This window comes from Cydia strobilella, chromosome 4, assembly GCF_947568885.1.
Source record: "Cydia strobilella chromosome 4, ilCydStro3.1, whole genome shotgun sequence".
NCBI classification, from domain to species: Eukaryota; Metazoa; Arthropoda; class Insecta; order Lepidoptera; family Tortricidae; genus Cydia; species Cydia strobilella.
The window spans coordinates 10,044,775-10,063,871 of NC_086044.1; the positions used below are offsets into that span (position 1 = coordinate 10,044,775).

At 35.7% G+C, this 19,097-nt stretch overlaps 1 protein-coding gene across 4 annotated transcripts in view; it reads left to right on the top strand.

Annotated features, from left to right (window-relative positions):
* Positions 1–19,097, top strand: part of LOC134740963 (sodium/hydrogen exchanger 9B2-like) — a 72,632-nt gene that overhangs the window by 35,979 nt on the left and 17,556 nt on the right. The window contains exon 1 of one of the 4 annotated variants that reach the window (XM_063673642.1): positions 8,650–9,201. The exons of the other annotated variants lie outside the window; for them this stretch is intronic. Within the exon in view, the coding sequence (XP_063529712.1) occupies positions 9,110–9,201 (92 nt within the window). The 5' untranslated portion in view covers positions 8,650–9,109. Of the gene's footprint in view, positions 1–8,649; positions 9,202–19,097 lie in introns of those variants that run through there. 4 annotated transcript variants of the gene reach the window in all.

Here is a 19,097-nt window from a genome sequence, read left to right on the forward strand (position 1 = left end):
GAGGGATCCTCTCCCGCATAGGGCTACACAGCCATGAACGCAAGTGTCGTTACCGGGATGCTGCTTAAAACATCTGGCACAGATGAAAAGGCCTATTATTAGTGTAACCCGTGCGAAGCCGGGGCGGGTTGCTATAGTCCCTTAGTTACCTTGGAATCCAGTCTTGCTTTGCTTTGGGCTTTGTAGACTGGTTGCCACTTGCCTGATTGTTCACCCTCATTCACACCACCAACTCACATTGATATAAATCTAGTTATTACGGTCCATATTTGGTTTATGTAAGCATAAAGATAATATATATATATTTACGAAACTCTCTCTTTCCATCTTTATTTACCAAACACCAAAATGACAAATAACAACTTCGTACGTGAAAAACTAAATACGTCAAAAACAGTAAGTAGGTATAAAACCTCATGTTATGATAACAGCCTATGACAATTATTAATATAGTATTTGAAACTTGTAGACTGGACGCGACACAAAATGGAAAGTCAGTTTTTGTCACTTAGGTTCGTTTCTTACAAATACTTCTTTAACGAAATTTTTAATAAGAGGTATATAAAAGTAGCAATAAGAAAAAATACATTTTATCTAGGAGGTAAGACTTGAGACATTTAGGTACGTATATGATTTGAGTTTGCCTGTAGCCGCCAACGTAATGTAACGTTCAAAACGTCAGGCTAAAATGATAAAATAGAGTGCATTCTATTAAATCCCGTTTTAGTATTAATTTTGGGACATTTAATTCTCGCCAGATTTCTGCCAGAATACCTACCGTGAAAACTAGTTTCACCTCGTGAAAATGCGTTTTCCCGAAAAGTCAAAACTAAAAAAGAAAAAAAGTTTTCACCAATGTACTTTTGCGACAACTAGTTTTGAAAAATCCGAGTTACGACTAGTGAAAATGCGGTTTGGAAAACTAGTTTTACTCGTGAAAATGGGTTTTCACTGGGGTGTTACATAAAATTCGTTTTAGTAAGTAAGTAAGTAAGTTTTTATTGTATATAAGAGTCAGGTTGCATTGCAGGTCGAATATACAATTACACGTTCAGTTACACTGAGACTTTACCTTTTCAGGTGTACATATATTTGCAACATATATATTTACATATTTATCTAAATACTGCACATACTTATGACTATTTTAAATATACATTAACACAGTAAAAATATTTTTCTATAAGCCACATTTATGTGTTTGACTTGAGTTTAAGATCCATGTCTTTAAAACGATCCGGTAAGTTGTTATAAATTGTGATACACATAATATAGGCGTTTTTTGCAGTGAGTGACAAGTTTACATATGGCTTAGGCAATCTATGTTCGTATTTAGGTCTAGTTACGCGTTATTTATATTTGTGGACAAAAACAGAAACTTCATAAATATAGAGACTTCGAAAAGTAAGAATGTTATGTTTTATAAAATATGGACGGCATGAATCTCTAGGATGAACTGAAAATATGGCTCTAATGCAGCGCTTTTGGACAATGAATACGTTATCAGTGCAGTATCCCCAGATTGTTATGCCATATCTTAAAATCGAATGTATGTACATTAATGTATGTATCCATGTATGGATATGTATCCATGATATGCTATTAACGCTGCTTGAATGGAGACAGTTTGACCGACTCTTCTCAGAGCCAATACAAACCTATTTACTTTGTAACATAATGTGTCTACGTGTTCTCTCCAGTTTAGTTGATTGTCTATATGAATACCTAAAAATCGTGCATGCTGTACTTCTTTTATGGAAATGTCGTCATATTGTATGTCTAACTGTTGTGAGTTGCTTTTATTAGTGGGTGATTATCTCAACGATTTTTTTTTTGCGGCGGAGCTGATAATTACAGTGTGGACTAATTGTTTCAGAATGGTATTTTTTTTCTGAAAACTTTACACAAATTATTATCTTAAGCCAAATCGCAAAATGTTAAAAAAGTTATTGATATTTATTAAAAAAAATTTTTTCGCCGCAATTATAATTTTGATGTAGTGTCCGTAATCCAATTTTCTTCAATAATTTCTATGGTAGAACCATAACATCCATTGATTTAACTAAAACTTCACAAACTTTTACTCGTTATTAGTCTACGTATATTATAAGAAAATAAAAGTAAAGGTTAGTACATGAATCGATACTCTAAACTAAGCATTAATAGTTGTCCGGGTAAAATTGAAAATTTTGGTGGTAAATATTGAAAATGATTTTATGGTCGAACGAAACGCAACAAGGCTAACAAAGGTGTAGTAACCTGTTAATTTAGTTCCGCTCCGGCACTGAGCGATCACGCACCTCGTTAGATCTGTCCAGGAAACGCCGAAGTATCTAATTTTGGTGGTGTATCTAACTAGTGACCGAAAAGTAGTAGTTTCTGTGTGAACTGTTTTTAGCATGTTTATAGTTTCGTTTTTAAAATATAAACTTGAAACTGAAGTGAATGATACGGTTTACTTTTAAATATACTTTTATGCAATGGTTCTAATTTTGGTGCATCAATTTTGGTGGTTTTGGTGGTAATTTACATTGCTTAATGCCACCAAAATTGACATATCTAATTTTGATGTGGATATACAATTTAGGTGGCAAAATCAATCTAATTTCGGTGGGTAGACGCAGTTTTAGTGGAAACCAAATAATTAAAATCATAATTTAACTAAAACTACTAAACATTCGTCTTCGTTTCATTTTCAGTTGATAACTAGTTAAATTTACTTTTAATTTGCAGAAATATCTAATTTTGGTGTGGATATACAAGTTTGGTGGCCAGTGAATCTAATTTTGGTGGCAACCAAATTATTCAAATCATAATATCTCTAAAACTACTATGTATAATTAAAGGCCATTGCTACACAATATCGTGATTGTGACTAGTTACCTATTATCGATACATAACTTATACATAAACTACAAAAATAAAAAATCCCACCAAAATTAGCTAAATTTTGAACCTGTTGAAATTCACCCTAGTATGGAACTAGGTAAAACGCCTTTTATAGTAGCACAGTCATACATTATTGCCATGAAACTGTGTTGTGTACCATATTGTATAAATAACCATTCATTTCTATCAGTTCTATTTCAGTTTCTATCTGTGGAAACTTGTAATTGGCTCACTGCTTCTATGTTATTACCTAACGTGTTACTTCAGCTGTAAGTTTTCCTAATAAATAAAATAAAATAAATAAATAAAATAAATTTGTAATATGTATAAGGTTCCTATCTGTCCATCACACAACCCTTATCCAGGTTTACTTGACAGTAATTTGACTAATCAAGTGAACTGTCAGTCATAGTCAAAACTAGAAATCAAATCATCAACATCTACGATTTAGTAACTCTATGCACGTATAATTTCCATAAACAAAACTAAATGACTTATTTATGTAAAAAATCCCGTTCCAAATTTGAACTTATTTCTATTCGAATAAGGTTGTTTTTTTAAAGGTTTAGGTCAACCATTGTAAAGTACAGAATTACCAAGTACTGATTCCCTAAGTAACCTAAGATCAGGCTGCAGTCAAAAAACTAGTAAAGATAATATTATCTTGATAAATTTCCCCGCGTCTTCATGCTCGTTTTAGTTGGTTATTGTCTGGTTAGCTGCCTGTTAGCTATAGTTTTTCCGAAAATTTCCAGGACAGATGCGAATCATTTTGTATGAAAACTTGCAACTTTAAATGCATTTTTTATCGAAACTACTGCAGTCTAAAATGAAGTCAAAATCAGTCCATCGACTTAATTTTTTGCAAGCTTTCTAAAAATTGGTTACCCCTCTCAACCCCCTAAATTTCCCCCTTAAATAAGAAATAAGCGGTTTTGACTTATTTACGATATAAGTGATGGTAATTGCTATAACTGTTTCAAATTTTAGGTATCTACCTCAAACGGTCTCTGAGAAAAACGCATTTAACTGATTTGCAAGACCGAAGTGATCCAATAAGTGTTCCATTTGTCAAAACAAAGTTTTGCACGGAACACTAGAAACCGCATCAAAATACGTTGCGTAGTTTTAAAGATCTAAGCATACATAGGGACAGACATACAGACAGCGGAAAGCGACTTTGTTTTATACTATGTAGTGATACGGACACTTCATTATGTATTAAGGTTCCTACAATGACTCATTGTTTGTTCAGAGAGTAATTGATTTTGTTTATTGTAGCAATGTCCACAGCAAGACATTACACGTCTCGATTAATTTGCTGAAGATTCTTCTGTAAATCCATGGTAACAAACGCATTTATTTTCGTATTATTTCCTTGTCGTTTACAGTATTGAAAATGTTATAGATGCCTAATACCACAGAATAAGTAATAGAACTACCGTACAGAAAGGACACTTCCTACAAACCCGAAGTTTGAGAGCGATTCAGGGTCGAATCATGCTGTCCCTTTCTAATGTATGGCACTATCCCTTTCGGCTATTTAGGGTTGTCAAAATTCAAGTCATTATCTTATCTCTGGTCGTGCACGCAAAAGGACGTCACGTCAAGTCGTGTCAACCCTAATAATTGCTCGGAGCAATGCTGAATGCTGAGCAGAGCGAAGCAGAGTTTGCCCAAAATGAGGAGTGGGACCACCAACGGCTGTAACAGTTGCTGGTCAGATGTGCAGCGTTTCCTCTCGTAGTGTTGAGAAGCCGGCTACCATTACATAAGCTCCGCGAACATCCCCGGAGCACTACTATAAAACGAATAGTTCTTTCTTTACCTAGGTACCTCTAACTTGAAAGAACATGCATTTACTTTTCATGACATTGTATGAATGACCGTGACTGATGAGTGCATATTTTTCAAAAATATTTACTGTTTTTTAACAGACCACAGGGACTCGGCAAGAGCACCATGTCATCCGCATCAGTGCTGCTAAGCTCCTCCAAATGTGCGTTCATATTATAGGTTTTTTAAAGAGCTTTGGCGAGGTGACCCAAAAATATGATTTCAATACTAGAATACTGATACACACTGATATTGAATTGAAATATTTTCTTTAGGACGGGCAATAACAACAAGGGGGGTGAGGGGGGCTGACCAAGAATACAATCGTTTGCAGAAAACGAAGAGAAACGCTATCATTTCCATATATGAATATTTTCGTTTACCTTAGCGTTCCGTTTTCTGCCCACGATTGTCATGTTGGCTAAGCCCGGTTTAAGTTTATTTCTAAAAATCTAAATAGCTGCTTCAAGCGCCTACTTTTCACGCCGCGAGTCATTCATTGCTTTGCCTAATGAAAATGTGGATGATAGTAAATTCGCAGGCGCATGCCAATATTTAAAAATACGAATTGATATACATTAACTCATTAGTCTAATCAAATAGGTATTAAATACATACTTATCGACGTTAATTGATGCAAGTGTTCCGTAATATTTATTTATCTCATATTTGATAAATTATAATATTTATAATTACTCATCTATTGTAGCGATGACAGCGATGTGGTACAGAACCTACAGACACGGACACCCTTTAAGGTCAATGCGGCGAAGACCGAGACATCAGGCAAGTCCGTCTACTCACTAATCTCACTATAACTTTTATGTTTGTATACGTACGCCACTTACAACTCGGTTGGTATAGCGGGTTTCATCCTAAATCCATTGCTCTCCAATAGATATCGCTAGGACGAACACTACTCAATGTTTCGCCTTGAACTACGAGTGCAGCGTGGTTTCGCAAAAAAATTCGATATAAAATAGAAGCAGTCGGAATATTTGTGTATGAACTGTATGAAGTGTGTAACGTAGTAATTTAATAACCGTTTTTCCTGTCTAGTTCTATTAATGCACTTTATAGTTTTAAGTTTTGAAATATCTAAACCTCAAAATTGTGCCTAGTCGGAAAGTCCGTCATATAAGTTTAAGGCAAGACCGTCATATGATATGACGGTCTTGCCTTAAACCAGAAGTTGCCAACCTTTTGACGTAGTTTTGGAGGTAGGTACCTCTTATAGTGAAGAATATTTTATGCTGAGTATAAACATCCTACTTGTGACAGTATTTGGCTGATGATTTTTTCAATCTTTAGGGCTCCGTACCTCAAAAGGAAAAAATGGAACCCTTATGACATATTTCATTTCAATTTATTATTTTTTGGAGTTGGGACCCATTATCACAAGATATCGCAATGTAAGAGCGCGCGAGGCGCGCTGAATGTCGGGTTTCGCCCGACCTGTAAGTGTGGAGGGTTTGCTGAATGTCGGGCTTCGCCCGACCTTTAAGTGTACAGCCCTGTATGTAAATAGCGCGCTTCGCTGAATGTCGAGCTTCGCCTGACCTTTAAGTGTGAGGGGCGCCGCAGGCGCCCTGTATGTAAGAGCGCGCGAAGGGCGCTGAATAACTGTGAGGGACGCCGCAGGAGCCCTGCATGTAAGATAAGGGGCTTACATACAGGGGCACCCTGTATGTAAGAGCACGCGAAGGGCGCTGAATAACTGTGAGGGACGCCGCAGGAGCCCTGCATGTAAGATAAGGGACTTACATACAGGGGTGTCCTGTATGTAAGAAAGCGCGCTGAATGTCGGGCATCGCCCGACTTATTAGTGTGAGGGGCGCCGTCGGGTCCATAGAACTTGGTATTCATCTGCTTGCCTATTGAAATATAATTTAGGACCACATTCTAGAGACAGATCTCCAAAAAAATATAACCCAAATTGACGCCGGGTTGCCCTACGGGTATGTTGAATGCCCAATGGAAATGAATTATTTTATGAGGTTCGCATTTCACGGGATAAATATATTGGTAAAGAGACAATGCACTAATACACGAACAACCTTATGACACATTTCCAAATTGTATCTAGCATCAGACTATAAATAATCAAGCGCTAAGACGAAAGTGGAGGACCCGTGCGAAATCGCCTTTTCATACAAATGTAGTCCTATTTTCCTCTTTTAATATCCAGATTAACATTACCTATATTGAAATTGTATTGACACAAATTTTTGTATATCAACCACAAATAGACTTTTTAATTATTAAGATTTCGAAGCATTTAACTGTTTATATGAAATCTGTTTTGGCTCCAAATTTTTAAAATAATCAAAAAATCTAAAAGAGCCAAACGTAGGGGCATAGGTACATAGGGGGTACTTAATGTACATCAAATCATGTAAAAATATTTTCCATAACTGAATATCCAGAGAGAAGAATGGCGCTACGTTTGTATGGAGAAGCGCCGTCCCCTTTTCTCTTAACGGGTACCTGAGCATCATCTATTTATACCTGGTTTGGTAGGTAAGTGCTTCACTTTCATGATCTTGTTTTATATGTATTCCGATCGCGAGCTGGCGGCAGCGTAGGTAAATGAGCTCACCAGTAACCAGTCAAACTGAAAGTATATAATATCACGTACTAAGCTGTGGATCTCGCGGTCAAAAATACACTGGTTTTTTCCGAGGCAAATGAGACGAGTAAGCAAGGAATGAGAATTCAGATTCTGCATTTATCATGACCAGTTTTTTGTGTACGAGTATCAGTCACATGATTTCAAGCGTGATAATTGTCAAGTGAATATTCGTACAAAGCAAAATTGTAATAACAAAAAAACTGCACACGCTCTATTCAGTCTATTTCGTCACGGGCACTTTAGTTATTTCGTCATGGAGACGATTGATTTATTACTAATATCGGTATTCAAGCATTATGACACCTACGTATTTCTTTAGTTAACGTATGCAATATAGTTATATATTTATTACTGGAGGTATATTCCAATTTTTAAATATAATATTGGTTTGATAAGACATTGGGAAAAAATGTACTCTCCCATACAAAATATCAACATCAGCCAGCCAAAATGTATGAGTGAGTCAAATTTTTCTCGATTTGGGGGTTGACCTATATACATTCTGTATACCTATATACTCATTATTTAAAATAATGTTCAACACGCGATGAAGTTCTCACATCTATAAAAATACTTCCTCACTCCTATCTCCTCTTTTGCTAGTTACTAAGAAGGCATAAACATTCAACACAAAACATTATTCTTTAAAGTAGTACCTATATTGTTTTGCATTCAGTTGGCAAACGTATGTATCAATTATTTGCACTAAGCAGAACCGTCTGGTAAAAATTATAATTCTAAATTTAATTTAGGTCCGAACATTATTTTCTTATGTTCGTCCGACATTTTTTAAGCAATGTTCTAATATATTTTGCGTCCTAACTCTACCCTTTCTCAAAACACCAATTGATTTAATTCCATCAACTAGTATCTAGGTTCCTAGTTGTCTATGTAACTTAAAATCTCTTTTTGTATGTAATTTTCTTTCTTGTTTTTCTTTTCATGTACAACTAGTATTTGGCGGGTTGAGTTTGTTTAATTAATAACTTAATTAGTGTTGAATGGACCTAAAAATATTCCATTGGTTAATGTTAAATTCCTGGAATAAAAGTGACTTTTCGGATTAAATATCTTATAATAACTACTCGCCTCCGCAAGTCCGCGTGGAATATTTTATATTCTGACAGCTAAAGAGGTTTAACAAGATGTTTGTAACGATTGAGTACACATTACGGTAAAAACCTATTAGAAACATAAAGTAATAAATTGTAACCGTAACGTATGATTCATAGCACTAAAACACCGCATGTCCTGTCAGAGGGCGCGAGGTTGCGAACGTGCTCGGGTGTAGGTAGTGAGTACCTCGCCGAAGCGGCGCGGGAGCCTCTGCTGTAGGTACTTACGAGCGTTGTTTGGAACTCTCGTATCAACATATAGCAGACTTCCGCCGCGTATCGGCCAACAATCGAAGTATTTAGTCGTCGTCCTCGTATCGGCATAGAGGCTGCTGTAGCCGCGGGCTGCGTGCGCGAATTTCTATGCTACAGGGCTCACTGTTGTTCATAAGTGAGTTTTTTACGTGTCGGCCAATGACCGGTCCGCCGGCCGGTGAAATTCAGCTGCGCTCGGCAGTCACGTGCCCGGGGTGAGGCGCGGTGGGCGGCTCAACCGCAGCCGAACCTTCGCTTATTATAAGATGCACATTCGCTGCGCCATAGGTATGAAGCGCGCTGGGCTCCACAGTATGCCTCCGCGCACGCGACACTACCGCTAACCTCACGTCTATAGAACAATCCCCGAGTGCCATGTAGGATGTCTCACAGCAGTCTTAGTAATTGTCACTACGACAGCTACTTACCATCTGATTCATCCCTTGAGACAGAAGCTCTCACTAACCGGCATTGGTAAGTTTTATCAAAATAAGCGTTTTATAAAAAGCTTTTCGATTTTATAACCACAAACAAATTTAATTATTTAATCATTTAAATTATGAAATTAATAAATCATACCTGTGTTATAAACGCTTTAATATTCAGGAAAGCATAGCGGGTGGTATTTATTTATTACGAAAAAGTATTGTATATTATTCAATTACCTCAAGAATAAGAATGTCCAAAAAAAACAAAAAAAAACTACCATTGAACCTGATCACGAATTATAACATAATTATATTACATCTTTAATACGCTTGATATTTAAGAAAGCATAATAGCGGGTGGAATTTATTTATTACGAAAAAGTATTGTATGTATATTATTCTATTGCCTACCGATCATGAATTATACCGCCTACCCGTTTTCTTTTTTCTTAATTATCTTATTTGTTTTATTTTTATCTATCCGTCTAAATAATTAAGTACAGGTGGCATATATAATAAGAGTTAAATTGGTACATGCAGGTGGTGTTAAAATATGAGTACGTCTTTATTTATAATATGATAAATGAGACTATGATCAGTTCACCCGAACATTACAAATTAAATAATTACATTAATAAAAATAATAAATTAATTAATTAACAACATTTATAATGTACGTGCATTTTTAGCAAATAAAATTTTTAATCTTGAAGTTTTAATTTGAAATTCTATCAGTAAGTAATTAGACGACACCGCCACTCACTTGGTCTAGTGTTTAAAATCCGATTTGCGATGATAATCTGAAATTGATTTTATTAACAAAACATCAAGTTGTTTAGAGTTACGATTACATTACTTGTAGACATATATTAAATACATTTTTCCCCTCACTAGCTCGGAAAGTTGTCGTTTATCCTTCAATACAAGCGGGGAAAAACGCGTTTTATCCACTAGTGGGGAAAGTAATTTGACCTTGGATGGAGCGTGTTTAAGTAGCTTGACAGATAACAAAACGTAAAACGCTCATGATAATGGTTCGTTCGATATTAATTATCATTAAATAAATGGTTTGAGAATCTAATAAAAAATACCAAATTTAGCTTTATTTAATGATTTTAAGTCAAAAAACCTTAAAATTCCATAAGAAACGTTTGTTTTTTTTATAATGATGTTAAATATAATTCTGAACGCACATGTTGAGTCGATGCAATTTCAAAACGCATCGTTGACATTTCATACATCAGAAATGTCAACATTGTCAACAATTTTTTTACTTAAAACCTTTTCTTACCGACTCGCGTAAAAATACACAACTTCCAGAGTTTTCTGTTATAATATCGTAAAGAAATGAGTGATTCCAGTGATGAAGATGATCTAACACCTGTGGATGTTGCACTTTCCTCGCTATAGTGAGGTGAAAAGTTTTGTGTTACACACGGGCGCAAATGTATTTTACTTCTCGTGTGTTGAAACACTCGCGGGTAAAATACAACTTTGCACCCTTGTATAACAAATAACTATTTACAAATGAGCATAAAAAAATAATTCAATTAGTGTAAACTTAATAAGATATGTTTTACAAGGTGGCAAAGTTGTTGTTTAACCTGTCGTGCTAATATTGATACCCGAGCAAGCGAAAGATTCTAAATTGGAATTTCTGCGATAGAATCCGAAACGAGAAGATCCGGCGACGGACCAAAGTATTAGACATCGGCCGACGGATTGCTACTCTGAAATGGGCCTGGGCCGGACACGTATGTCGCAGAGATGATAGGAGATGGAGCAAGCGTGTCCTAGCGTGGAGGCCTCGTTCAAAAAGACCAGATCTCAGACCTCCAACAAGATGGGAGGATGACATCAAAAATATTGCAGGCCCACCCTGGAGGGGAGAAGCAGCACATCGGGCATCGAGGAGATTTGGAGAGGCGTATGCCCAACAGTGGGCGCATACTCGCTGAGGAAGAAGAAAAAGAGATCAAGCAAAATCAAAGCAAATCGAGTCAAAATGAATGTTATTAAATATTTATCATTCAAAATCATTATTTAAAAGTAAATTCTACCAGCCAACATAAGGGAACAACTCAAAATTTGCATTTGATTAATTTGGCCCCACATATGGATAAAATGCAACTTTCTCATCAGTTTTTAAACAATCAATATAGAGCCTTTACCAGCTGATGTGGTGATTTTTTTTTTTATTAGCACAAAGACTTACTTCTAGCATAACAATACAAAACCGACTATAACTAAATATAAATAAAACTAAACCTACTTAAACTAAACTATGAAATCTACTTATCTAATCGAACAACCCACCCTGCATCGCTCCCGACAGTCGCGACTCAAAGGTGCCCATCAGGCTTGCTGCGGTTCCGCGTTGAACCGCGATGGACAACCTCTACGCCAGGAACGACCCGGACCGAGGTCGAGGCCCCTCTCCTGCAGGCGACGCCCTAGCTCCCCAAGAATAATATTTAATTACTTTAATCAGATGACAATCTGTGGTCATTGTTCGTTCACTGGCCTACGAGTACCATCTAATAGGGATGATGACACATGTTGAATTTTATAACAAAATCTAGTAACATAGCAAATGAGCAATTTATCACAATAATGTAGATATTAAAATAATATATGGAAATAATACAGTAATACAGGACTTCAAAGGTTCAAAATTTAAGTAATTTTTCAACTTCCAAAAACGAAAAAAGTAAGGGTGCCATTCGACTCCTTACATTTTATCAAAAAAAAATATTGTACGGCAACTATATACATAAACGCAATATTTCACCGACAAAAACGCAATTTTCTTATTTTGTCCATACATTCAAAAAATGGGCTCTCAGGAACTTGACGTCACGTTCTCTTATCGTTTTGTTAGAAGCGTTTCGCGAGTGAAGTACGACTGTCGGGCTTTGACTATCATTTCTGACTTTTGTATTGCTTTAATGCAATGGGTCCCATATAGACCTTTGATCCTATACACTGGGGCAATGCTGCTGATTGTGATATCATGCCTTTATTTAAAGCCCAAAAGAAAATTGTACGAGCTATGTTTAAAGTTCACCAAATGACAAGCTGTAGACCTTTGTTTAAGAAATTAGGCCTGTTACCACTCCATTCTATGTATATTTACGAAGCATGTGTATTTGTAAAACAATATATGGACCGATTCACTGTACATGTAAATACTCATCCTCGCCCAGCTACAAATACGCTAAAAATTCTTCCCCCAGGAAATTGTATTTCAAAAACAAGCTTTTATACAAATACCATCTACACAATGGCCCCTAAATTGTTTAACAAATTACCGGATCTGCTCAGAAATGAACAGCTGTCGACATTTAAGATTAGGTTAAAAAAATTATTAAAAGATAAATGTTATTACAATATTGATGAATTTCTAATGGACACTTTGACAAATGAATGATTGACTTATATAATTACCCATTAATCATTATTTATTTTAAATTATTAATTACAACTTATTGATTATTTTTATTTTAAATAAAGTGACATTTCTAATAATATTGCATGCGCTAGGTAACCAAAATCATTGTACGTCGCAAGACATATTACAGAGAACAAATTGTTTATAACACCTGTATTCATTACCTGTAATGCACAATTGATGAATAAATGATTCTAAATGATTCTAAATGATTCTAAATGATTCTAAAAATAAAACTGATCGATTGATACCATTAATAAAAAATTGTCATCTAGCCTTTGTTCCGTAAAACTCTAATTACTTTAATTGCACAGAGCGTAACACAGCAATCTCAGCATTGACCAGAGCTTATAAATTAAATGCCGTATTTCTGGTGTTGGCCAAATTCTGTTGAAACTGACCGGGTATGTAAAATCTTGATTTCGATTTTGTAATTAGGTAACTGCCAAAAACTAGGTGTATTATTTACAAAACGTTTACTTCTCAAACGCAACACAAGGGACCAGTATAATTTGATTTCATAGATTGTGACATCGGAGGTCTTATAATATTAGTCTTATTACTAGCGAAGCGGTCGACGAGGCGCTCTGTTAGTTGTTAGGTTAGGTTCAGGTTACAACCCAATTCCCGGGACTTCAATGAGCATACACTGAACACGTGTAGGACGACAACTACTCATCATCTTCCTCGCGTTGTCCCGGCATTTTGCCACGGCTCCATGGGAGCCTGGGGTCTGCTTGGCAACTAATCCCAAGAATTGGCGTAGGCACTAGTTTTTACGAAAGCGACTGCCATCTGACCGTCCAACCCAGAGGGGAAACTAGGCCTTGTCGGGATTAGTCCGGTTTCCTCACGATGTTTTCCTTCACCGAAAAGCGACTGGTAAATATCAAATGATATTTCGTACATAAGTTCCGAAAAACTCATCGGTACGAGCCGGAGTTTGAACCCGGATTGCAAGTCGCACGCTCTTATTGTACCTACTTATTCTTTGCAAATAAATACTTACTTACTTACTTACCGCTAGGCCACCAGCAAATCCACCATCCAAAAATAAATAAACTCGGTTAAAAAAGGAAAGACCTACGTCAAGTAAATGCGCATTTCACTTTGTAGGTATGGCATTGTATGTGTCACGCATAACTATTACCATAGAGTAACTTATACTAGAGCGGTACTGTCTTAGTAAATTTTGTAACCCCAGTAGATTCACTGCCATCTGTCGACACACTTTAAAACTAAAAATAAATATTTATAAAAATACGATAAAATGTATTTAAATATGGATAAATGATTTTTTTATTTGCATTAATTATTTTTATATGATTTTGACCCATGTTCTTTCACTGGTATGCGTTAAAATTATAAATAACAAACGAAACAGTCAACGCCCTCTATACGAGTGTAGGCCAAAACTAGTGGCGCCATCTGATCGAGAATCAAATTTTCGTGATTTTCGAGGCACGTTTTTTCCTTAGACTGTATCCATCTATTACGGAGTTATATCTATCTTTGCTATTACAAACACTTTATGTTATGGCCTTATGGGAAATTAAAATAAGTATTAGTTCCATATCGTATTAAAGTTTATGACGAGTGACTCGCAACCCACATTTCATAAATCACGAATGATATGTATTTCCTAGTTACCTTATCGTCTCGCACCATGTTCGCACCTTTTTCGCACGCACATTCAATTGTTAAATAAAACATAGACGCGTTTGACTATTGCGTCATCTTGGTAATCAAACTTTCCTATGCCAATATGCCTATATTTTAACACTCACGTGGTATGCTCAATTGATGTATTTTAAAAGTATTTTCCTGTAATGATTATGCGAATAATACGCAACTATTAATCGTTCGCACAACCATGACATTTATTGACTTACGAGTATAATGGCGCGACAAACGATAATCTAAGCCATAACAGAAGCTTTTTAAAGGTGTATATGGTGTGGTCGTGTTCATAGATATAAGTACGTAGTGCCTTGGTAATGCCCAATGTGACCCACATAGGATCAACAATTCACAAGCGAGCACATGACGTCTCGCGGAGGCCTGCCGGCTGCCGCGGCCCGCGACGATCGCAAAACATAAGATCCCCGTACACGATCATACTTTTTGTGCAGTAGGTATCGTTTTCCATCCCGTGTAATTTTTTTTACAAAATATATTTATTGCAATGGAAATAAATAATAATAATAATATTTTTAACCGACTTCAATTTCATAGGTCTTAACCCAAGAAAATTAAACAAATCTGCGGAAATAATTCGTGTAGTTTTGAAAACTGCTATAGTTATACCTTGTGGTGTCTAGATGAACATACTAAAAGTTCTCGGGGGTGGGGGTTGAGCTGAAGGTGTAGGAGGGGGTTGAAGGTACTTTTTTTCAGATTTTTGCTCATATCTCGAATATCTGTACGAATAGCATTATAATTACTTGTAACAAAAGTTTCTACATAAAATTTTCTACAAATTAGGTTATGTTTATTTTTACTCTACGATCAATATTTTAGGAGCTACAGGCTGTTTAAGATAACAAAGAGATAAAAAATAGAGATATAAGAAAACGTCGTTTTTTCGTAGTTGTTCATCATAACTGAAATTTTTAGTATAGAATAAGCAAGTTGAGTCACCTGCTGACCAAAAATAAAAATAAACCGGCCAAGAGCATGTCGGGCCATGCTCAGTGTATGGTTTCGTACTTCCGTAGTTACCCGCCCGGCAAAATATACTTTTTGCAAAAACTCAAAAATGGCTTAACCGATCAGGTTTGCTATAGTTTTCCTTGAAAGTCTTTAATAAGCTTTACTTTCACGATTTTTTTCATATTTTTTGGACTCATGGTTCAAAAGTTAGAGGGGGACTCACAAACATAATTTTTTCTTTCAGATCGAATATTTCCGGAAATATTACGTTTATCAACAAAATGTTCCTACACAAGCTTTAATAGCTGACTATATTTTTCCATCAACTGTCATCTGCTGCATCACTAAATATCTGCCTCGACGTACTTTCACCCTGAAGAGTGAAGAACAATATAATACTCTTATTCTCAATTCCCAACTACGGAATAAGGAAGAAGTCTATTACTGACTTACAACTAAGCCAATTCCAACGTGCACTGACATCAAACCGGTATTGGAATCATATCACTAATATTTGTTAGCTGTCATTCGCGCGTTCATTTTAGTCAAGGGTCTGACACTCTTTGATAGAGAAAGATAGTCTTATTGCGGTTCCTATAAGAGGAAAGAGAAAATAGTGCCATGCTTTGTCCTTATCACCGACCGGGTTTTTTTTCATGGTCGGGTTATGGCAGCATAGGTAGGAGGCGATGGCGAAATACCAAAATTTATAAGAGTGTAAGAGAAAAAGGATTATGCTGCCATACATTAATCTGTCAATACATGAATATGTCTTTTTCTTAGCCCTGGTCACTCGGTTTCATGTCTATAACTACTATACTATGTCTATGATTTTAGTGCATGCGAGGGAGACGCCCGCGCGGATGACAGCCGATTCCAATATCACTCTATGTCGGTTTGATTGATGTCAGTGCATGTCTGAATTAGCCTGTTAATTCGATAAACCTACTGATTTAAAAAGCAGTGTCTTTGTAATTTATCACGCAAAAAAACGAATTCATCTGCGGGAAGCCTAAAACAAGCATTCCGCCATCATTGCGGCCAACTCATTCCTCTCTACGCGACTGTACTAAGGTCGATATAACAACTTGATAGCGAATAAATCCGCGAACTTTATAATTATGTACCTGCGAGTACATACTCATTTGCTCAAAGTGTTAGTAAAGTAAGTACATAGTTAGTACTTCTCAAACTAGATAGAACGACAATATATTGAAAGTTTTAATAGTGTGCATATAAATATATACATATATATACATGTAACTTCAGAGGTATCTGAGAGGTTTATTTCTTATTTTGTATCATCATTATGTATTCACTGGCTCTTTATTCGTCTTGTTCGTTTTTCGTCAAATTCTTCCTTAGTCTCACGTCTTCGTTCATCTCTTTCGTTTTTTATCTCATTTACTTATTCGCCCTGCGCCCAAAAATCTTTGACACGTTCGGTTCTTGTTACATTTGTAATTACTCTTCCGTTTTTGGTCGCACTCTGAGTTTTTCACGTTCGCTTTTCGTGTCCGTCGCTATTCTTGATTATTGAGTCATATCAAACCTTAAAGTAGGTATCATTATCCTAAAGAAGAACGTGACGAAGACCGAATAAGACATATTATAATTTGAAGAAAAAAAACGACTTCAATGGGGGATGCCGTTGAAAGTTTACTTATTGTTGATGGTGCACTCGATTCCAGACAATGAAATGAAAAAGACAGCATCTTTTGCCTAATTATGTGGAAAAGGAGGTAAAACTTTCATAATCGGTCAAGAAATGACGGAGATATGAAGTACCAAACATTAAAAAAACAACCGAATTGATAACCTCCTTTTGAGATTTGAAAGTCGCTTAAAAAACACAAACGAGTTTTATGTATCAAACTTATCTGGCATTTTATATACAAATTCAACCAAAATATTATATGGATTCGAACAGTGCAACCATTTTACGTGAGAAATTTTAGATCGTGAATAATACAAATTTACAAAATAAATTAATTTATTATTAACTACGCACGTGCCTTAATATCTATGTTAAGTATATTGGATGAATTTAATTAAAACTTGGACATTAATACCTACCTACTGGCAGCGTATTGTAACTAATTTAATTATTACTATTCGACGTCAATAATCCGATTAAGGATGACTCACGTTAGACCGGGCCGTGACCGGGCCGGAGCTTCCGGCGCTTACTTTTCTATGAGGTGATCACGTGATGCTTTCCATAGAAAACGAAGCGCCGGAAGCTCCGGCCCGGTCACGGCCCGGTCTAACTTGAGTCATCTTTTAACCTGCCAATGTAAAATGGGCTTCTTTCGAGAGTTTTATCATATTAATTGTAGTGACAAGCAAGAACCTAATTAAATAAAGCTATTGTGTGGTTTTATGAAACCACGATGCAAGTTAATTTTTTTTTTCGAATTGTAGCAGCTAAGAGAAAATTTTCGGAAAACTATTGGATTTAGGGTACCTATTAAAATCGCGTTTTTAATCTTAACTTAATAAATATCCTCTTTAATTATCTTACAAAAGCTCGCCCAACGCTAATGTAATTCAGCTACTCAACACACAATGGCGCTGTAATTAATTATTAATATCGCTTACTTATCATACGCGAGCCAAGGACTAAAAAAACCGGTATAATGTCTCCTCTACACGATGGCCCAGAATTTTAATTAATTAATTTTGTGGTTTTAGGAAACCACGATGCAAGTGAAACTTTTTTCAGATTGTAGGCATTTAACTGAATTTTTTCGAATTTTTTTAATTTAAATCTATTATACTATTAGATAACATTTTTTTTTGGAAAATTTGCATGTCTATGCGATACCATATTTTAACAAAACAACACCTGTATTTTAGAATTAAGTATTCTTGCAAATAAAAAGCGTGTTAAGAATCTTTATCTTATCTTTATCTTCAAATATCAGCCTTCGTGAATTAAGTATTGTAACATTAGTCCCATAATGAAGCTTCTTTTAAAGACTATGAACTAAGTACTAGAAATAAAGTACAATTTTTCTTGTGCTGTAATTCTGTAATGCGACATGCTAAAGACGGACCAAATAATTTACGCGATATCAGCATCGCTCGTCTCATTAGTTTTTTGTTTATTTCTTATTTCGTATCATTCTGTATTCGTCACTCGTTCTTTATTCGTCTTGTTCGTTTTTTATCATTATAAATTCTTAAGTCAAGTCTACATGTAACGACTATAAATAGTCTCTCTCTTAAGATGTCTTATTCATTTTTCGTCACGGTCTTCCTAGGTCACATTCGTTTTTTGTCACTCTCGTTTTTGCTCTCATGGGCAATTCGTCTCATTCTTTTTTGGGTGCATTTGATACTCGTCTCGTTCTCGGTCGTGTAATTTTTCGTAAAAGTCATTATTGTATTCGTTTTGGACCCATTTCCAGGTAATATTATGCAGTAAATAGGTATTGAACACGATATTTGCAATAGTTTAATGATTATTTATGTTTCAAATGAAACAATAGTAAAAAACTAAATTTGTGAATTTCATTTTAACCATTTTTTTGTACAATAAAGTGATTTACTGCTACTACTACTACAATAGTCACAAAACTCACAAATAGCGATTGAGACGAAAAACTAATGTGACGAACTCGGAATGCAATCAGAAATAAAAGAGACTAATTACGAATGTGTCGAGAACCGAACTTGTCAAATTATTTTCGGCGAAAACGTCAATGAGATAAAAAACGACACCGACAAATGACGAATGAAACTAAAGAAGACCGTGACGATAAACGAATAAGACAAGTTACAGAAGATAGTGACAAAGAGCGAACAAGACGAGTAAAGAACGAGTGACGAATAGA